The sequence below is a fragment of the Chlorocebus sabaeus genome, chromosome 13, assembly GCF_047675955.1.
Source record: "Chlorocebus sabaeus isolate Y175 chromosome 13, mChlSab1.0.hap1, whole genome shotgun sequence".
Lineage (NCBI taxonomy): Eukaryota > Metazoa > Chordata > Mammalia > Primates > Cercopithecidae > Chlorocebus > Chlorocebus sabaeus.
The window spans coordinates 54,425,645-54,448,407 of record NC_132916.1 but is presented as its reverse complement, the minus strand read 5'-3'; the positions used below and the strand labels follow the sequence as shown (position 1 = coordinate 54,448,407).

The window sequence follows — 22,763 nt, the reverse complement described above, 5'->3', positions numbered from 1 at the left end:
GTTCTATATTTTTGTGCTTTTCTTGGGTGATGCTGCTGTTTAAAATGGCCCCTGACACAGTGCTGAGGTGCTGTTTAGTATCTCTAAGTGCCAAAAGTTGTGATGTTGCCCTACAGAGAAGAAACTTGCGCTAGATAGGCTTCATCAGGCAGGGGTGATAGTGCTCTTACTTGTGAGTTCAATTTTTAATGAATCAACAATATATATTTAAATGAGGTGTCTTTAAACAGAAACACACATAAAACAACGTTACATACTGATCAGCAGATGAAAATGTGACCAGAAGCTCACAGGAAGCTAACCCTCTACTTCCCCTAAGAGCAATGGTTCCACACTCACAGTAATTTGTGGAGCATAATTACTGCGAATAACGAAAGTGAACCAACAAGAATCAACTCCACCTGAATGCTGGGCTCTGCCACTGCCTAGCAATTCTCCTAGATGGTGCTGTCCAACTCCCTCTCCCATTATTCACTGTGGTCTTTTCAAATCCTCCTCCTTCTCCTTCAGCTTCTAATCCCACTTTCTCCATCCTCACTCTCAGCCAGTAATTTGCCTTCTAACCCAAAGAAGATCTCTCAAATGTGTGCCTCCAAACGGACAAGCTCCCCGTATCCACAAGCCCTACTTCTTTGCCCCTCCTTCCTGTTATAAAGCAAGAGACTCCTCCTTCTGCCTAAGACTTGGATCTCCACATATATTGTGTGGGTCCCATCTTCTCCCAGGCCTCTTCTCTGAACCTTCCAATACTCTACTTCCTAGTGGCTTCTTCAGAATTCAAATACTATGTTATCTTACCATTGCATTGCAAAGGGGCAAAAAAAAAAAAAAAAAAAAAAAGAAAGAAAGGCAAGAAGGGAAGAAAGGAAGGGAGGGAGGGACAGAGGGAGAGAAAAAGAGAAAACTAATACGAAAAGTAGCAATATGCATCAAAAATTTAAATATAATTTATATGTCCATACTTTTCACCTGGCAATTCTAGAGATAGATCCTAGACCTACTTACAGATGTAAGAGGACGCTCATTGGACCCTTTTTTTTTTTTTTTAATTTTTTAATGAAAAAATGAAGCTCACTCAGTTGTTCAATATGAGAGCAGTTAAATGAATTAAAGTCAATTCCATAAAATGGAGTACTATCCAATGGTTAAAAAGAATATGTATGCCAGGTGTGGTGGCTCATGCCTATTATGCAAGCACAGCGAGAGGCCAAGATGGGAGGATTGCTTGAGCCCAGGACTTCAACACCAACCTGGGCAACATTGCAGGACCCCATTTCTAAAAAAAAAAGAAGAAAAAAATTAGCTGGGCATCAGGTGGTACACGCCTACACGAGAGGTCCCAGCTACACGAGAGGCTGAGACGGGAGGATCGCTTGTGCCCAAAATGTTGGGGCTACAGTGAGGCCATGTGCACGTCACTGCACTCTAGCCTTGGTTATAGAGAGAGACCCCGTCTCAAAAAAAAAAAAATGTGTGTGTGTGCGTCAAAAACAAAATGCGGTACATATTATTATACACAGAGAAAACATCTGGAAGGCACACAATCAACTGCTAAGGGTCATGCTCTCTGGGATATGGAATACGAAAGGAAGGAAGGGGGATGGGAAAACACTCTTACACTATTAATAGTTGAAGTTTTCAGAATGAGCAAACATTACTTTTATAATAAAAATTAGGGAAGGTAAAATAAATCTGCAAAAACCAAAAGCTGAAAAACAGACATATATCATAAAAATTCCCTCTCTCTTTTACAGTTAAACTTCTCAAAAGCAGTCTATACTTACTGCTTCCTCACAATCATTTTGTAAAACTCAGTTCTGTTCCCAAACACTCCAATTGCCCTGGCGCAAGACACAATTCCCTCAGGCTCCTTGAGAACAACCACAGCTTCTGACACCACTGCTTCTTCCCCACTTCAACTGCCCAGTCTCCCTGGTTCCTACTGCAGGCCCCTCTCCTGGTTCCTTTCTCTGTCTCTCGCTGTTCCTTTTCAGGATCCTGCTCTATTTTTCTCCTGCACCATCCTCTTACTTGATGGTATTCTTCAGGGATAGCGACTCACACCTTGTCCTCTCCCTGGGCAATATCATCCACTTCAAAGGACAAACACAAATCATCCACCAAGAAACTCTGACCCTCCCCTTCCAACTCAAAAGGGTCTAACAAAAACTCAAGTCCAGGAAGGAGACAACATACAATGTCTGATCAAGCTTGAGAGTGACAGTATTCTCACTGTAAATAAAATCTACAAAAATGTTCCACAACGGTTTTCTGATATGAGTAAGAGAATCCAGTTACTTCCTTTCACTACATAATACACGATTACAAGCTGCAAGTTCCTTTAACACTCAGTGCCTCAAGTTTCTCATCTGAAAAATGGGAGGGAATGGGTGTTCTACCTCAAAAGGTTGTTTTGAGAACTAATAAGAGCTAACAGATGGGCCGGGTGCAGTGGCTCACACCTGTAATCCCAGCACTTTGGGAGGCTGAGGCAGGTGGATCGTCTGAGGTCAAGAGTTCAAGACCAGCCTGGCCAACATGGCGAACCTCATCCCTACTAAAAGTACAAAAATTAGCCAGGCATGGTGGCACGTGCCTGTAGTCCCAGCTACTCAGGAGGCTGAGGCAGGAGAATCACTTGAATCTGGGAGGTGGAGGTTGCAGTGAGCCGAGATTGCGCCACTGCACTCCAGCCTGGGTGACAGAGCGAGACTCCATCTCAAAAAAAAAAAAAAAAAAAAAAAAAGAGCTAACAGATGAAAAGTACTTCGATTAGCCGCAGGCACATAGTATACCCTATGTAACCGTATGTTATCATTGACTGAGGCTGCCATGATCCAGCTACCACATGGTACTGAGTTCTGCAGAAGCCAAGCTTCTTATAAGTTCATTAGGTAATTAAACAATAGCATGATACCTAAAACTAGTACACAAGACTATCTTATTCTTTTGGGAGGAATTTTTTAAATAGATAGACCTCTGGCTCAAGGGAGGGAGCAAGGAGGAGGCTAGCATAGGAGGAAACATTTTTTAAAGTACTCTCAGTAATATATGTATGTATAATTGACTTGGTCATTTTTTCCTGAAAAATTTCATACAGATACCTTAAAATACTAATTATATATATATATTTATATAACTATCTGTTGGTCTGTTCCTTATGTTATACAGTAAGGCAAAGGCTATAGAATCAGACAGACACGGGTTGAAATCCTGGTTCTACCATTTTGAAGCTGTGTGGTCACAGTTTTTAAAGCACTCTCAGTAATATATTAGACTGAGATCTATATTTACATATTTGGCTTGGTCACTTTTTTCCTGAAAAATTTCACAGAGATACCTTCAAATACTGAAAAAGAAAACAAAACATAAGTGTCTGTTGTTCTGTTTCTTATGGCAAGGGCTATGGCATCAGACAGACACTGGTTCAATTCCAGGTTCTACCATTTTGAAGCTGTGTGATCTTGTATCTATTACTTCATCACTCTGAGCCTCAGTTCCCTAACCTACAAAACAGAGCTTGGGAAAAAACACAACGTGCACAGGATTCTCATAAAGATTAAACGAAATAATGCACCCAAAACAGTAAGCACCATGCCTGGCATGAAATACAACCAATGGCAGTTTTTCCTCATTTTAAATCCCCATAATCATCATTTTATTTTAAAAATAAAGATGAGGCAAAGCTTACCTCTGCCACGGTGAGGACACAGTACACAGACTGATGCTCAGGATCCACGCCTTCTAATTTCATGCCAACTTTGAATCCATTTTTGTTATATGGAAAGGACTGGTGCTAAAATGCAAAAAGACAGCAGCCTTAGTCCCTTATCCCAAAGGCCTAGTTAAAAATGTAAATAGTTACCATTTTAAAAGTAAAGACTATTTAACCAAATACATAATTTCTAAAAATCCACAGAAAAAGAATCAATAAAAAATCTAATGAAAAAATGGACCAAGGCCATAAATAGATCCTAGGAAAGGAAATGTAATGCCATATACCCTGTGTGTTTTACATATTTGAAAAGATGTTCGACCTCATGCAGAAGAGACATACAAAGTAAAATTACACTAAGATACGTTTCACCTGTCAGGCTGATAAAGATCAAAAAATTGGACAACACTGTGTTGGTAAAGCTGTAGGAAAACAGATACATGCACACATCACTAGGAAGAATGAAAATTGGTACAACCTTTAGCAATTTCATAATATCAATCAAAAAATTCTTTTTGACACAACAATTCTAATTCCAGGAAATTATCCAGGAGATACTCACGCATGTGAAAAATCGCTGGTATAGAAGATTATTCACCAAAGCATACAGCAAAAGATTTGAAAGTATATATGTATGTGCGTGCAAATCAATAGGGAGCAACCTAAATGATTACAGAACAGGCCTAAGATGGAATACTATGTCTTGCTATAAAAGAATGGTGAAGAGATTCATGACTCAGGAGGGAATCATCCTCAAACTGTCAAGTTAAACAAAAAAAGCAAAGTCCAAAAAGTATACAACATATGTTACCATTTGGTTTAAGACAGAAAGGGAAGGATCTGTGTGTGTATATATATATATACACACATACATTGCTTATATGAACATATAATTTTCCAGGAAGGGAATATAAGAACTGGTAACACTGGTTACTTCAGGAGAGGCAAACCTGGTGCCTGGGGGACAGGGCTACGGAGACATTCTTTATACTACCGTAGTACTTTTATACTTTGAATCACATGCATTCATTACTGATTCAAGGAATTAGCTACATTTAAACTTTTTTTTTTAATGTAAAAAAGTCTATTCTCTAAAGGACCAAAGCTACAGAAAATAATTACAGAGAACAAGTTTATATGTAATTACTACTATATTTAAATCAAATATTCTTAATGTAGATGTATCACCCTAACATTTACTATTCATCACTTTTTAAAAGCTTGCTATGTTCGTACCTACATAAAAATACATCTATGGCCGATTAATTACATACCATGATTAAATATAATGAAATAATTTAAACCAAGGGTCAGCAAACACCAGTCTGTGGGTCAAACCCAGCGCACCATGAGTTTTATAAACAGTCTTACTGGAACACAGCGATGCCCACTTGTCTACATATTCTCTATGGCTGCTTTTGTGCTACGACGACCTAACTGAGTTGTTGCAACAGAGGCCACATGCTCGGAAATGCCTAACATATTTACTATCTGACCCTTTACCAAAAAAGTTTACCGACTCTTGTTTTTTTGTATGTGTTTTTTTTTGTTTGTTTGTTTTGAGACAGGGTCTTGCTCTGTTGTCCAGGCTAGAGTACAGTGGCAGGATCGTAGCTCGTTGCAACTTTGAACACCACGCTCAGCTATATTTTTAGTTATTTATTTATTTTTTTAGAGGTAGGGTCTCACTATGTTGCTCAGACTGGTCTCGAACTCCTGGCCTCAAGTGATCCTACTGCCTCAACTTCCCAAAGTGATGAGATTGCAGGCAGGCGTGTGCCACTGCATCAGGACCCCAACCCTTGGTTTAGTCCAGGGACACTGACTGCTACTCATAATTACATCTGATATCTATATTGTTAACTGATTTTAAATCGCTTATGATAAAACACTTTTATTGTAGCTAATACAATATAGTGACCCATTTTTAGATGTTTTGTTGTGATAGTATGTAAATTGTAGTAACTCATTTCTCATCTCTCAAAGCCACAATCTTGTCGTGAAATTTCCTAAGATTTTTTTCTTCATCTGGTAGTTTTTCACGGTAGTATTAGTACCCTGTTAAAATTCATGATCGCAAGCTCATAAAATGCTGAGAGCAAAAAGCACACGTGTCAGTGTGCACCCACACATGTGGCATGGGGAAGGCACGCACATGTCAATGTTAACCGCCCTCCATATAAACACACGCGTGAAAAACTGTATGCTGAAAAAATGATCTCAAGTCAAATTTCAATGGAAACAACAATCCTAACTCAGGCTGGTATCCCAGCTCCTGTGCCCTTACAGATCATGTCTCTAGAAGGGCCCATACCTCCTTGAACAGCTTCGCTGGCACTGCCACAGCTTTCTCCTCTTCCAGATAGGATGCCCAGCACCATGCTTTCTTTCCTTTAGGAGGCAAACCTGAAAGGCAAGCGAAACTGAAATGACAGAATTTCCAAATCTAAGCCAGCAGTGCTTCATCTGTGAACTCACACTTCCCTGACTGATACTCTGCCTGGCTCTTCTCTGCCTTCCAGGGCTGGTATCTCTCAGTCTCTCTTCCTGGCTCCTCTTCCCAAGAACCAGGATAAAAACCGAACTGTGGTTTGCACCCTCAGTGAGGAGGGTAGGAGATGGAAGTGGAAGAACTTAGAATAAAGGAAGAAGATAGCAGGAAGTCAAGACAAAACACTACCACAGAAGCTACAGGAAGGGGGAGCTTCTAGAAGCAGGATGCTCAAAAAATTTTCCCTAAGAGATCAAGAAGTTGAGGACTGTGGAAAGGCCAGTGCATTGAGTGGCTGCTCATCTTGAAAAGGAAGGAAAACCATCAATACAGTGAGAGGCAGATTTTTAGGTGCAAAAAGAAGGCATAAGTGATAAAAATAATGGAGGCACTTAATATTCGTTTTATATATTTTGAATTAATTAGAAAAAGACTGGAAATGAAGGAAAAATATAATAGTCTGATGGGGAGCAAAGTTGAGAGAAAGGTACTTTAGGGATGAGACGGGAACAGGCTAAGGCAGAGTACACAAAGAGAAGAAAAAAATTGGAAAACTTATGGAAAAAATGTGACTGAAGGAACAAGGTCCCAGAAGAGCCAGGGGCCTGGAAGTTCATCCGGGGTAAAAAAGAAGGGCAAGGGAAAGGATGGTGAAAGAAACAGACGTTTCAAGGCAGAGGGAAGAGGAAAGTGACGTAAAACAGAAGGTCAGCTCTGAAAAGACACAAAAGTTAAGCTGTGTGCCTGGGGCAGGTGGGGCTATTTCCAATTTTTTAAGGAATTAACAGAACAAGGCTAGAATGCACCCCAGCACTGAGGAGGAGCGCCTGGTCCATGGCCCTGGTTTGTCAGGACAGTATGACTGTGCAGGCTGTGAGCTGAGGCAGGCAAGGGGATACAGCCTAGTGGGGGACACCCCCCAGGGCCTCTATGGAAGTGACCCAAGGTCCACACAGAATAAGCAGAAAAGTACATCGAGACAAATACTAAAGGGAAGGGCTTCAGGGCCGGCTTCCTCCTGGAAATAAAATGCTGCATGAGGAACAATGGAACAAACAAAAAAAAGGGCCAGGGAAGGTGGCTCGTGCCTGTAATCCCAGCACTTTGGGAGGCGGACCCAGGCAGATGGCTTGAGGTCAGGAGTTTGAGACCAGCCTGGACAATATGATGAAACCCCATCTCTACTAAAAATACAAAAATTAGCCGGGCGCAGTGGTGCACTGCTGTAATCCCAGCTACTTGGGAGGATCTGGAAGGGGAATCACGTGAACACAGGAGGTGGAGGCTGTTGTGAGCCAAGATTGCGCCCCATACTTCAGCCTGGGTGACAGAGTGAGAATCCATCTCAAAAACAGAGGGGAGGGGAGGGGAAGGGAGGGGAGGGGAGGGGAGGGGAGGGGAGGGGAGGAGAGGAGAAGAGAGGAGAGGAGAGCAGAGCAGAGCAGAGCAGAGCAGAGAAGAGAAGAGAAGAGAAGAGAAGAGAAGAGAAGAGAAGAGAAGGAAAAAAACAGGTTCCATGCCAGGAGCTCATATTTTGAGAGGAAACATTAAAAACCTAAAACTGTGGGAAATGAACAAGAACAGAGGTTTTAGTAAAGACGCAGAGGGAAGAAACACCTACTTGATGAGGGGGACAGAGAGAGAGAGGGAGAGGGAGAGAGGGAGAGAGGGAGGGAGGGAGATGAGGAAAGGGGGACAGAGGGAAGGAGGGAGGGAGAGAGAGAGGGAGGAGGGAGGGAGAGAAGGAGGGAGGGAGGGAAAGAGAGAGAGGGAGGAAGGGAGGGAGGGAGAGAGAGAGTGAGGGAGATGGGGAGGGGGGACAGAGGGAGGGAGGGAGGAGGGAGGGAGGAAGGAGGGAGGAGGGAGGGAGGGAAGGAGGGAGGGAAGAAGAGAGGGAGGGAGTGAGAAAAGGAGGGAGGAGGGAGAGAAGGAGGGAGGGAGGGAGTGGGGGAGGGAGAGAGAAGTAGGGAAGGAGAGAGAGGGAGGGAGGGAAGGAGAGAGAGGGAAGGAGGGAGAGATGGAGAGAAGGAGAAAGGGAGGGAGGGAGGGAGGGGGAGGGAGGGAGGGAGAGAGGGAGAAAGGGAGGGAGGAAGAAAGGGAGAGGGGAGAGAGCAAGTAAAGGAGGGAGGGAGGGAGGAAGGAAGGAAGGCAGTTCTCATGCTTACCCCAAAACCACTTGAAAGTTATGAATTTTCATTTTTTTCCTTATCCTCAAAATCTCAATCTTTATTGACAAAACCGAATCAAAGAAAATCCTGAAGTAATACTTTAACTGCCATGACTAAAATTTCCACCTGTGTAAACCATTTTCAATTCCATAAAGTTACAAGTAAGACTTTATTTTCATCAGCTCACCCTGCTTTAATACAGCCGAATCTCCTCGTCTTTTCCTCCGCGCTCTCTGCGAACCCCTCAGGATTCTTACATCTTGTTTGTTCTCCTACAAAAAGAAAGGAAAATTATGACTTTACAGTTCAAGAAATTGGCACCAGTGAATAGTTAGCTGTCAGTAAGCACTTTTTCTGTTGTTCTTTTCTTCCATTTTACCTTATAACTTTAAAGGAAAGTAAGAATAGAGTTCATTTGAAAACTGTGTTGCTTTTGGCCTGAGGTTATTATAAACTAAGACTGTATCCATGTATTACTCACTGGAAGGGCATGGACACCGCTCCCCGCTCCTTGAAATACTTCCGCCCTCAGCTGCATGACCACTCCGCTCTGATTTCCTCATGCCTCACCGGCACCTCTTTGTCTCCTCTGCTGATGTCTCCTCCAATCCAGTTCCCTTCTCTACCCTTTCTAGTCCCTTTCCCTGGGTTTTCAAGGTCGCTTTATAGGCCAGATACTCCCAATCCACATCCCCAGCTTCCTCTTCCTGACTCCATGTGGCTGTACACAAATGCCTACTTGGGCTCTTCATCTGGATAGTTAATCAGCATCTCAAACCCATCATGGCCAAAGGACTCTTTGTTCTGCACTCCACCCTCATCTTCCCATTCTCAGTAAGAGACATGATTATCCAGTCAATTGTTAAAGCCAAAATTCTAAGCGTTATCCCTGATTTTTCTCTTTTTCTCACACACTCTGACAACCCTACCTCTATGGATTCCCAAATCCACAGACTTCCATCTTCTTTAGCCTTCTTACAGGTCTAGTGCAATAAACTCCTAACTGGTTTCCCTGATTCCACTCAGGGCTACAGTGGTCATTTAAAACATACATCATATCAAAGCATTCCCTTGTCTTAACTTTCCAGAGGCTTCCCCTGAAACTCAGAATACAATGAACACCCATGACTCGTTTACCATAAAACTCTACATGCCCTGGGCCACACGTACCTCTTCAACTTCATCTTACTCCATCCTCTCCTAAACTACAGTGACCAGGCTTTCTTTTATTTCCTCGAACAGAACATGCTGCGCAAGTTCTTACCTTGAGGACTTTCCTCTGGAAGTTCTACTACCCACAAGACGCCTCACCCTTAACTTCACATAGCTGGCTCCTCTTCATTAATGAGATCATGCTGTTCATGTCATTGTCTTTGGGAGGGCTCCCTTACAACCGGACCTAGAGCAGTCAGCCTATCCTAATGCCCTATTTTAATTCTCAACATAGCACTTACCACTAGGTGACATTTCTCCTGTTCACTTTGTTTGTAGATTAAATACCCCCTAAACAAGAATGCAGTGCCTCTGCCAGGAGAGACTCTGTCATCTATCTGTTTTATGCATCCCTGTATTCTCAGCTCCCAGCACAGTGACTGGCAAGTAACAGCTGTACAGTACTGATCTTAAGGGAAACGCTTCCAGATCTCAAAGTTCCCTTTTCCTATAGAACCATTAATAGATGCTTTAGGAATATGATATTTATGTTTTAATTCACACATTTTGAATGGCTTTTCCCCAAATATACCTCATATTTATGTGCCATTTTTTAACCACTCAGATAGTTTTATGAGATCTGTCTGCAATTTAGTGAAATTGGATTGGCATTTTGTTGTCAAGAGGAATTTAAGATTCATCTACAAGATAGAATGCGTTTAAATGTTCCCTTTCACCCTAGCACTAAATTTCAAGACATCCCACTTTTTCACCCTGAGAGAAGAATACTATGTTTATGATTCCCATTTTGAGATCAAGACAGCGAGGCGCAGAGACGCCACGTAACTTGCTGACAGTAACACAGATAGTCCTGGAACCCACATGTGAACTCAGTGGGCTCCAGAGCAGTGCTTGTGACTATGACGCTACCCACTAAAGATGCATCCCTGCACTCCTGGTGTCAGGCAGAGGCACTCACCATTTCATCATCTCTCTCTTCTCCATCCTCCTTGGGGTCCACTTTCAGAGATAATTTTGGTTTTTTCTTCCGACTACACTTAGGATCTTCTTCCTCGTTGTCTTCTTCTATGTCCCTTTCTTCCTTCTGATCTCTGTTGTGTTTATAAACCCAAAATAGTGACAAGAGACAATACCTATCAAACATCTACTTGTTGATCATCAATGCAACAATCATTAAAAAAAAAAAAAAAAAAAAAAAATTCACCCTCCAAAGGAAAAATCTTTAACTACCAGGAGAAATCTGTAGGCATGAGACTATCATATATCAGGAACACTGAAAACCACTATTACATATGACATCTGTCAGGGCAGAAAATGAAAATAACCCTGTATATTAATTTCAAAAGGGGGCCAGCGATATGTATGAAATAGGTTCTAACAAGTTATTTGTCTGTCACATCTACCATCTATACTAATAAAAGAATTATTTAGAGATACTTGTTTTCAGGGTCAAACAAGGATCTAGCAGTTATTAAGAATGAAAACTCCAACCGAAAAAATGCGAAGTATAACTCTGTGAAACATCAGCCAAGAAAAACAAGACGGTTCCAGCTGGGTGCAGTGGCTCATGCCTGTAATCCCAGCACTTTGGGAGGCCGAGGCGGGTGGGTCATGAAGTCAGGAGATCAAGACTAACCTGGTTAACATGATGAAACCCCATCTCTACTAAAATACAAAAAACTAGCTGGGTGTGGTAGCATGTGCCTGTAGTCCCAGCCATTCAGGAGGCTGAGGCAGGGGAATCGCTTGATCCTGGGAACGTGGAGGTTGCAGTGAGCCGAGATTACGCCACTGCACTCCAGCCTGGCGACAAGGTAAGACTCCGTCTCAAAAAAAAGAAAAACAAGACAGTTCCCAAGCCTGTGCTGATTAAAATGCATGGGAAACACCACTAAAATATAAATGTCCAGTCATTTCTTTGTAGTATACAATGATATGCAAGAAAAACACCTGCTTGGCAGTAAGCTGAACTTTGTCAGACAGTCCCCAAATGGGAAGGTCACACACCACTGCCAGTCACAGCTGATGCCGCTGTCTCATAATCCTCAGTCCACCCCTTCAGATCATCAGTGACACAACTCACTACACTCTTCCCTATGGCCATTTCCACTCAGGTGACTACAAATCAGTGGAAGCTTTATGCCATATGTGGAGTTTTAGCCGAGTTACCTAAGAATTCCCAAAATATAAACAAAACTATGGTTCTATAAATGTGTCATCAAAATGTGTATATAGCCCAGAAAAAACTAAATACTCTTAGCTGAAGAACAATCAAATGAATGGAAATGGAAGACTGAAGGCAGAGGCAGAGGCTGTTTTGCAGGCAGAATGTTAGTAATACAACTCAGACCAGGCACGACAGACGTCACCAGGTCCCATATAGGGGTTAGGGCCCATGTGGCCCTAAAGGAAAAGTCTCTGGGAAAAACATATCAATAGGTGACCAATGTCAGAGAGCATCAAACTTCTATATTCTCAGGCACCATGACTTTGGACTCTAAAACTCATTTTATAGATGGAATGGGGAAAAAACCTACTTATCTTTGATGTGCCGAGCACAATTCTGGCTGCAATAGTTTCCTCCAGAAAGACACTCATCTACGTTGCCATACTGACAACAGTTCTCACAGAACTGAAGCCCTTCTACTTTCACTGGATCCTTCAACCTGAAAGGCACCCCAGTCTTCTCTGAAAAGACTAGAAGATGAAAAGAAGAAATGCAAATTAAAAGCATGACAGAAGACATTCTAAAATACAATTAAACTTTTTCTTCTAATAATTTTGTTAGCAACACAATAAAGAATAGTGTTTGTTGAATGAATGAATGATCAAATGATAGTGTTTTTGCGGGGTATGGACTCTGTAAAAATCACTCAAGTCATTCAAATAATGAAAAAATATTCTGCAGAAAGGATAAACAAAAGCTTGCCCAAGGCTCTTCTACAGAGTTCAAAGTAAAATGAAGAAAATTTCATTAGTCACTAAATTCAGAAGACGCATATATCGATCTATAAAATCCTCTTCTATATTTGTATCTTTCAGAAAATTTCAAAGGATCATCTTTTATTTCACATTTATAATCTGTTGATGAATGATTTTGTTTCACTTAATTGGCTAAATCAACATCTCATCTATTACGCTTTCAATGTAGTACATTTCCTGAATCATAGCTATCCAAATTGTGCAGAAACTCACATCTCCTTTTGCCTGAATTGTTAGGCTAATCATTCATTCAGCCAACAGTTATTAGGCACCAATTTATTCTAGACATTAATAATGATAGTAGAGACCTTGCCCAAGAGAGCTCACAGTCTAGAAGAGAAGAGAGGCAAGAAAACCAGTATTTATAATAAAATGTGATACATGCAATACTAGAGGCATAAACAACATCCAGAAGTAGTACAGAAGAAGTGATTCATTCAGCCTGGGGTAAGGTCAGAGAAGGATTTTCTGATAGAAAGCCTCAACAGGGTTTTGAAGGCCAAAGAGGAATTTACCAACTGGACAAAGAGAGAAATGGCATTTGAGCCAGAAAAAGCAGCATGAGTAAAGGCAAGAAAGCATGAAACCACATGATGTGTTGGGAAAATTACACATAATTCTGTGCTGCTGGCACTGCCAGGACACAACATACAAAGAAGGAAATGGAGACTGAGGAGACAAAGCGAGCAGGGAGGTGCACACAGCACCCAGATCTTTGCATGTTCTGCTAAAAAGGCAATGAGAAATCAGTGAAGTGTCAGGTAAGCAATCTATGTAAGTTCCTCTGGCTTCAAGGTGCAGGACCAATTGGAAGGGGATAAAATTAGAAGCAGACTGACATCTGCAATAGCTCAGATGAGAGTTGAGAAGAGCCTACATTAAGGCTGTGGCAAAGATGATAGGTAGAAAAGGCCAGATCTGAGACATATTAGGAAATAAAAATCAAGAGGTATAAGTAACAGGATATGGGGATGGGAAGAACAAATTCAGGATGACTCCTATATTCCTTTCTTGTCCACTGGGTGGATGGTGCTATTGTCAACTGAAATATGGGTTAGGGAAGAAAGAGCAGGTTTGTGGGGAGGGGAGAAAGAAATAGAAAATGAATTGCATTTCAGACATGTGGAGTTTGAGGTACCTGTGGGACATCCAGGTGGAGATGTCCAGTAGGCAGGTGGAAATACGGGCCTGGAGCTCGGGGGAGAGGTCGGGGCTGGAGATGTAGATTTAGGAGTCATCAGCATATAGGTGTTAGTTACAACCATCGGAGTAGATGAGAAAAAAAGTGGCAGGCTTTTGGCTAAATCACCTGTGTAGGCTACAACATGGATTTACTTAATTTCCAACTAACCTTGTGCTACTATAGATCTGGCATTAAGAAAGAAGACAGTTTATAGTTATTTTAAAATATAAAAGCTGGCTCCTATCAGTTTCATTACAGAAATTTACCTACAACATGAGGGATAAAAATTACCCAGGGCCTTCAAAATTCCAGCCTATTATAAAATTTTTGATATTCTTATTTCGAATCTTTCAAAAGCAAGAAATAAAATGCAGATGACCCATCTTTACCTTCTTGAGCAGTTGGTACCATCCAAGTGGTGGTAGCAGTTGCTTTTTTAACATTTTCCATCTCATTCTCATCTGTAATAACTTCCAAGGCTCCAAACTCATTTACCCGAAACTAGCGACAACAGAGCAGAAAGAGGCAAAATTTACAAAAGTGCTCAGGAAAGTCATTAATTATTTAATGGCTGACACATATAGTCTTCAAGCAAATTCATTACATGTTGAAAGTTAATTTAGACAATTATATCCTGATAAGCCTCCCACCAATACTAAGACCTTTGCATTTTACTAGTTTTGGAATTCAAGGAAGGAGAACAGAACAAAGCAGCAAGGTCTGCTGAAGGATATCAACAACCCTGCTCTGCCCTGTCCTATAGAGTTGGCAGTTTACTTGATGGGCTATCATTTCGAACACACTGTGTGTGTGTGTGTGTGTGTGTGTGTGTATGTTTTAACTAATTCTTACATCATATTTTTTCTTATTTAAAAATCACATTTAGTAAAAGGAAAATGACTCTTTTCCCAGGAATCAATTTGTCTTGCCCAAGCTCACCCAGTTCGGAGAGAAGGAATATCCCTATGCCAGAAATAATGGCCTGGACATCCTTTTCCTTATAATCCAAGACGTGAGCACAGAAGGCTGAAGCATGAGCCACGTGACCCCAATGCCACACTTCCTCTTTCTTCCACTGCTCTTTAGAATTCTGCATTATCTTCATTTATAGTCCTCTAAAATAACTGGAAATTTCTCTGGGAGCTGAACAAGTAGTCTACCAGTTACACGCCGATTTTATCACTAAAAAGCAAGAGCATCTTGATTTCACGGACATTCCCATTCCAAATACTGAAAATTTCCTTTCACCTGAGAGCAAGCTTCAAACAAAATAGGTTTCTACAACGACCTGTTTGTACTGTGTGTACGCATTGAAGGCTTAGCCATTACCTACGTGTGGAGACCCTGTTCTCTCTGAAACAGCGAGGTTTACTCACACATTCATGAGTTTCAAGCAGTTTTCTGTATTCCTTCTTTTTTTCCATAAAACAGAATAACATTAAGGACCCACTAATTTTAGCAGGTGATGAAAAACTAGAACGCTCAGAATTCAAAAGGATAGTAAGATGTTTCAGATCTTTCAGAGAAATTATGAGCACGCAAATATGTAGTGCTTAAGCAAGGCCCTCCATTTGCCAGTCCGAAAAAATTGATCTGGACAACATGCCAATATAATGATTTATTTAACTAAACTACATTCTGACTGCAAGTTGGAAAACTCTTAGGCAAAAAGTATCAGTAATTATTCTTTCTATCAGGTGAAAACAGCACCTTAAACAATGTTCTCTGCATAGTCCACAACTATGAAATGGTTTCTAGACTAAATGTGTGGAAATGGTTAAGGAAAGTGAGAATGTCTTCTCCCTACTACGTATTCCAGATACAAGTTCCCAGGTAAAATGTGAGTACTATACCAAGTGCATATACCAAAATGTCAACGTAGGAAGAGGCAAAACTTTATTTAGAAGGAAAAGAGCTAAAAATAACTTCACTTTTGGAAAAAGAAATCTTTAAAAAATGTTTTTAATGATTACTCTGAAGACAGAATATTTCAAAATAAGGCTGACAGTACCATCTGCTGGGCAAGAGCAGAAAGAACAAGCTACCATGATAATTATTAATTAATGATATTAAAGAATGTGATAAAAATCAATTTGAATTAAAATTCAAAAACAATAGGCACAAGCTTGACAATGCACTTCAGGTAATTTTGCTTTTACCTTATGTCACCGATGTTAATTTATGCTTATTTGACAAATACAAAATGTAAGAAATAGCATCAAACATTTACATTAAACAGAAAGTCTCCCATGGCTTAAGTTTTCAAATTGCTGTAAAACAGCAAACCACCCTCCATTTCAAAGAACGAGAAAGAAAACACCACTGAGTGAAATCTCCAAGTCAGAACTCAGACCTCTGACATCTGGAAGCTTCAGGTTCAAACACTTTCAAAGTTAAAAGGAAAGATTCCCACAATGCAACATTCAATCCCAGTCAGTTTTTCTTTCTCCTAAAATTTATTGCCAGTAACTGACCTACAGTCTAAGTACAAAGTAAAGATGCAATGTCACTTCGGGGCACAGTTCACTCTTCTAAGCCAAAGATCCACAGATGGACTTTGAGGGTTGATTAATCCCATAAAATAGATGCAAAATTATGATATGTGCATATACAGCTTTCTGGGGACACAATTCATAGTTTTCAAGGCATATTATAAGCCTGAAAAAAATGAAGAATATCTGCTCTTACCAAAGTTGCTTATCTCAAAAATTAAATACCTCAAAACATTTTCAAAATATCCTCTCATATGCAAAAACATATAGGGATCAAATTTTTCTGTGACTTCTCAATTTGGGCTTACTGTGTCTTCCACAACATTGCTATCATAGAAAATCTTAGACCACAAAGGTTGATAGGTCCTGCTAACATTACTGAAGTCCTACAGACAGAATTCCAGAAAGACCCATACATTTCCTAACACTATGTTTTCCAATAAAACACCCAGGTTCTGAAATTGGTGATGCTTTCACAAATGGTTTTGGAATGATGGAAACTTCACATTTGCTTATATTTCTTTAAAATCATTAGTTCTTTTAACCTAGAGAGCTAAAATATATATAAAAACTTGCCAAGTGGCTCCATTCTACAACCAATAAAGTCAAAATTATAAAGTTTTCAAAAGAGATTTAATATTAAGCAAATAAAACACATCTGCTGACTTTTTCTGCATGTGGATATATCCAGGTCAATCAGAAAACAATTAATGCCTGAAATATATAAGGGACGGCACATGTTTTGTTTGGCTTGAACTACCTTTAATTGATTCAACTCTATTTTTTATTTCTGATTGTAGAGTCAAAGGATCTTTTGCCTATATTTGCCTGATTTAATAATAAATCATTAGAAGACGCTGCTCAGGTTATTGTTTTCATTTTATTACCTTCAATGTTGAGATGTGAATCGACTTACCAGAGTGTTTTAAGGGCAAAGATGTTTGATAACTAAATTGTTTTCAACATTAATCAAAGCAAGGCAAAAACCGTGTATTAAGAGCGCGGTAAATTTTACTGTTGGGTTTCTGCCTGCTCCTGCAGGCAGGGTCTTGCTCTTGGCTAACTGGCAATTATTCTTACTAGATAAGATGCTGTCCTCTCAGGAGTGTATCTGCATTTTACCGAGAAACCCTGAAAGACATTATGACCCAGAGGAACAATTGACTGTGGATAAATTTCAGACATCATTAGAAGTTCAGGTACGGAAACTGCTCAGGTATGGGAAGCCCTACCATGTACCTCTGCACTGCCACTTAATCACCTCCCTGTTCTTACAGCTGGCCCTGAGACACTAATCTACAAATACTAATTTGCGTTTTAAAAGGCCAAACTAGGCATTGGTAAAGTTTCCAAAGCTTGCTTAGGCAAAAGTGTTTTAATGACTATAATATTTTCAAGAATGTCAGTGGACACTTGCTGTTTCTCCCTTAACACTCTGTACCTTCTTAAGCTACTCCCTCTTCCGGAAGCCCTTCTGCTTCCCTTCCTCCCTAAAGTATTCATGGAGACTCCTACATATTTCCAGGCACCTGAAGCTCAAATGACATCTGCTTTTCAAAGCCTTCCCAATCCCTCCAGCTGAAATAAATTTTTACCTCCTCTAAATTCCTGTAACATTTTCCTTGCATCTCTTTTGATATGAAAGTGTTTCCTCTCTTTAGACAGCAGTATAGCAGTGGTAAGATAATCCACTTTAAATATCAGAAAAGTCTGGTTTTAAGAACCCTGCCAGTAACTGACCTAAGCAAGTGAATTAGCCATCCCAGGCCTCCACTTCCCCATCTGTAAACTGACAAGAGAGACAGAACTACCTTTAAAAAGGTAAAATAAAAGAATTAAATAAAAAGATGCAGGTAGTGTTCAGCAGAGAGTACGTTCTCTATTCTTTCCCCTACTGCACCCAGAGAAGACGTCTGTGCTCTGTTTATATAAGCGTTCGATAGCCCAGTGTGGAGAAAGGATTCCAGCAACAGGGAACAGTAAAAAGGGCCCAGCATGTGAAGGCTTCAACTAGTGGTTTGGGCTGCGTAGAAAACAAGAGTGGCAGTGGGAGTGAAATGAGACATGGCCAGAGAGGAAAACAGAGGCCAGACCACCAAAAAACTCTTGTGGTAAACTTAAGGGGCTTGAACTTCACCAAAAAGATTCCGGCAACTGTTAAAAAATGTTAAAAAGAAGGGCGTAACTTGACTGGATAACAATCATAGGGCTTTTACAGGAAAAGTTGTTTTGAAACAGCAAAAATTGAGGCATATAAAAACCTGTTCCCATGATAGGAAATGGACTTCTATAGATTTGCTGACTATATTACCCACTGAAACACAGAAGCCTGGGTAGGATAAAATAGGCAAAGAATGATGTGAGAGAGAAGATTTCATGACTCATTGAAAGTTCTTTCTAATACTCTAATTTTGTGAAAAATCAATTTCTTAATCAGATTTCTTAAGTAACTTGGATTTTAAGTAGGAAGCAAGTGAATTAGAAATCTTCAGTAATATAATCAATTGGGTCATCTCTGAATCTCAGATAAAAAGGGTCATAAGGTAAAAAAAAAAAAAAGACATTTAAATTATTTTTAAAGTGAGGCATCAAACTGTCTACAGCACATGAATTAGATACATGGCAATTAACCAGATAATAAGATGGGTCTGAAAGTTATTATCAAATAACCCAGATGATAATACCTGTTAAATGGCTTAATTACCTGATTACCTTAATACAAGTAATAGGTTAATTTCTCAAACTCATTGCTTAGAAAACCTTAAAGCAATCCAGATTTCTTAGGGATGGAAACTTCTATTATTAAAAGCTAACTGAACAAAACTTACAAATTTCATCATCCACGTGACAGTTTTTTTTAAAAAAGTCATTGAGAAGAAAAGGGATAAAAACACACAAGGGAAATAAAGGAGTAAAGCAATTAAAAATGGCACTTTACATAGTAAGTCATAAAGCCAGAAAAAATACAATTTGTTAAGTGTTCTGTAGCCATTATTTTGTTCAATTCTCAAAACCACCTTATCACATAGATTCTACTATCCTCAGTTTTACAGATAAGGCTTCCAAAACTTAGGCAATTGAAATAATTTGAAAAAGCTTGGGTAGCTATTATGTAGTTGACATGACCAGTTTGAGAAACAGTTTTTCTTTCTCAAAAATGTTCAGCAATCTTTCTCTGTCATATGCTTATCCAGATGAATATTTGGAGAATGTTAGCGCAGGTAAAATCCTTAGCATTTGTTTAATTCCTAATTTACTGCAGAGGCAACTTGACCCAAAGAGATTAACTGGCTTTTTCAAGGTTATACAGAAATAAAATTGAAAACCCAATCTCCTCTCCAGATTCTACTAAACCTCAGTGCAACATTTTTGTTACACTAAACTCAGAGATGTTGGCACATTACACTTAATTAAATCAAACCCAACTAAAATCTAAGTATTTTTCCAATGACAGGCAGATTGTCCAAATCTCACCACTGAGGATGAGCTAGGGCAGGCTTGGCTAGGATAGTTGTCAAGCAGCCACTAAAAGGGATTAGATTCCAAGAGGCCTAAATTAGGGAGCAGGAATTTCTATTCAAGATAGCCTACAATACCAAACATTTGAGAGGTAAACCAAGCAATGGCCTGTTGGGGAGATGGGAAGTTCAAATACCTGAACGATCAAGTGCAAACACAAAGTCTAAAGGGCCACAGACAGGTTCAAGGTTCCAGAGATAGGATCAGAGCAAAAGTAAATTAGAAATGAGAGATGGGGGTAGTTGGTTTCCCAGATGGGTGCTTGCACAACCATGTTTCATGGGACAACAGAAGTGGTCCTGGAATAGGTCTGGGGTTACTGGGAAAAGGAGGCAGGGCAAGGTTATACAAAAGCAGCAGATGGAAGTATTGCTCTCCAAAGAGTTCTCATCTACACTAAGGCAGATGGATTTACAGGAAGAACCTGATTTTGAACAGGTCACTATATAAAAATCCATATTTACAGTATAATTTAAGACAGGTGAAAAATCCTATTTATTCTATACTTTAACGTTATCCAGTTTTTAAATGAGAACTCTAGGACACAGAGATTGTGGCTATTCATTCAAAGTTACGAAGCCCATTACTACAAAATCAAAAAAAGACAGGTCTTCTAAGTCAGTCATTTCTATATTTATAGGCTGCCACGATAAGAGTCAAAACTGAGATGATCCTTCTTGAAACTATAAATCAATTTGTGCAAAATAAACACATACTGCAGAAACAGTCCTTACTCCCCTAATCCAAGTGACAAAGGCTCTGCCATTCCATCAGCATTTCAAATTGTCTTGCACATTTATTGTGGAGGTCTAAGCATCATCTAAAACCCACACTATGATTAATGCTTTTAATTTTTATTTCACATATGTATCCAATTTTAAGTAAGCACACACACAGATGCACACACACATAATTGTATGTAATAAAGAGAGCTTACCTTTAAGTCACTTCCTGGTAACGTGCCCACTCCATCTTTCCAGTCCATAACACTGAATACATCAAACTCTTGACCACTTGTGCTAGAGGCAGATTCAGTCATGATTTATTTTTTAACCTGAAAGGGGAAAAGAAGGCATATCACTAAATATTCCACACGGAAATCTGTTTTTAATTTAGTACTCATTAGTTCAGTTCCCCTTAATTACATAATTTTCTTGATCACAATATCCCATATTCCTAGATCTAAAAACAACTACTTCAAAAATATTAACACTTTTTTCCTAGTACAATCCTTGGAAAAGTATAGAGAAAAAATATTAATAAAAATTTCTAAGTTAAACAGTGTTATGGTAAACATTTCCTATTCACAAACAAAAGAAATGCATTGATTCAAGGCATATTCACTTAAAACAAAAAGTCATAATGCCATATGGATAGAATTCCTTGCCTGTAAGTAGTCTGTTTTCTGTTTTAAGACACTAGAAAAAAATAGACATGGATAAAGGATAATCTGCCAATTTGTTATTCTAGGAAATAGTAAAACAGTCTCAAAATGTACAGCAAACACCCATTAAAAGTCTCTGTTAAGATAACCAATTTGGCTACCTAAACTGTGACAAAATTCCTAATTTTCATTTTTTAAAAAAATTGGAAAACAAATTTCCATTGATTGTAGTATTGATATTGTTCTGAGACTGTTGTCTGTGTAACATGAGAAAAATAAATAAGTAATTTTGTTGGTATCATAGACAACCGATGAAAGATTGATGGGTCCTAAATTTGAATGGAAGTATCAGTATGAATTCATGATGTGTTTTATCTTTAGAAATATGTGTATTTTCCAGTTTTGTCCACTGAAAGAATCTAGAAACAATCATCAATCAACAGTAATGAGCAGCCTAGCTTCAACTGTGGTGTCTAAATACCATTTCTCACAATTCTCCTCCATAGAAGGAGCTGACTTCTGCTCAATAGCAGGAAATGTCCAAGATGAAACTTAAACATCTTGTCAAACAAGAAAGCAAAGAAGCTATCAAAGACAACGGAAGTCATATCCAAAGAACTCAAGAGCCAACCTGAATACGCCCCTTCTGGCCAAAGAAAGACAAAGTAGCATCCTTACTATCCTTACTAATTACTAGCTGCAGTGAACTGAAACACATCAGATAAATGTAAATCCACAAGTTCATAATGACATTCAAAGCAAACAAATAAACCAAGAACACCTCACTGATCACCTTCTCAGGATTCAAGAAAACCAACTCACTATTTGGAAAAGGAAACACGGATTTATCCTGCCTTTCCAATGTGATCTGTATGTTAGAGTAACTATATCGTTGGACAGATAAAGTTTCCCCTTAGAAAGAATTCCAGCTAATAAATGAAGAAAGAATGGTAGAATATTATAATTTGTAACCTTTAATAAATTAATGGTTCTAGGCAACGACCATCAATGGCTGCCAGGAATGCAAACCCAACACCATCTATGAAGTAGCCTTGCCAGGAAAAAACAAAATCAAACCTAATCTGATCAAGTCTATTTATAGAAGCTAGCAGAGAAAGAAAGCCTGTTAAATCACACCACAAAGATATAAGGAAGAAAATCCAGATTACCAGAAACTCTTTAGCAGCATTTCTCAAAGCATGCACACCTCAAGGGTCTCTGAGACCCTTTCAAAAGGTCCAAAAAGTCAACTGTTTTCATAAAAATACTCACATACTCTTTGTTTTCTTCACTGTGTCGACATTGGTACCTATGGTGCAAAACCAAGAGAGGATAAAATTGCTGGTGCAATGGCAATAACTGTAGTAGCAGCCATTGCATTCTTCCCTGCCATGCATGCACAGTAAATAAATGTCAGTTTCACTAAAGACCATTACTGACGAAGTAAAAATAATAAATGTTATTAAGTCTTGACATCTGAATATACATCTTTTTAATATTCTGTGTGATGAAATGCGAAGTACTTTGACATGCCAAAGTACCATGGATGCAAGCTCCTGGTTTTTAATGGAATGCCTTTTTTACTTAACAAGCTATATTTATTCGGGTTTGGACGTCTGGTAAATATTTTGTCAAAAATTAATGAAGTGGGCCTGT

At 39.5% G+C, this 22,763-nt stretch overlaps 1 protein-coding gene across 11 annotated transcripts in view; it reads right to left on the bottom strand.

The window, feature by feature from the left end:
- Positions 1-22,763, bottom strand: part of L3MBTL3 (L3MBTL histone methyl-lysine binding protein 3) — a 121,573-nt gene that overhangs the window by 76,554 nt on the left and 22,256 nt on the right. For 5 of the 11 annotated variants that reach the window (XM_008007081.3, XM_073022462.1, XM_073022461.1 and 2 more), the window contains exons 3-10: positions 20,661-20,777; positions 14,102-14,213; positions 13,668-13,742; positions 12,085-12,244; positions 10,506-10,638; positions 8,562-8,646; positions 6,030-6,121; positions 3,692-3,796 (exon numbers count right to left, since the gene is read on the bottom strand). In XM_008007081.3, coding sequence (XP_008005272.2) covers positions 3,692-3,796; positions 6,030-6,121; positions 8,562-8,646; positions 10,506-10,638; positions 12,085-12,244; positions 13,668-13,742; positions 14,102-14,213; positions 20,661-20,762 — 864 coding nt within the window. In that variant the 5' untranslated portion in view covers positions 20,763-20,777. Of the gene's footprint in view, positions 1-3,691; positions 3,797-6,029; positions 6,122-8,561; positions 8,647-10,505; positions 10,639-12,084; positions 12,245-13,667; positions 13,743-14,101; positions 14,214-20,660; positions 20,778-22,379; positions 22,417-22,763 lie in introns of all 11 variants that reach the window. The other 6 variants (XM_073022463.1, XM_073022465.1, XM_073022464.1 and 3 more) reach the window with 2 other exon arrangements.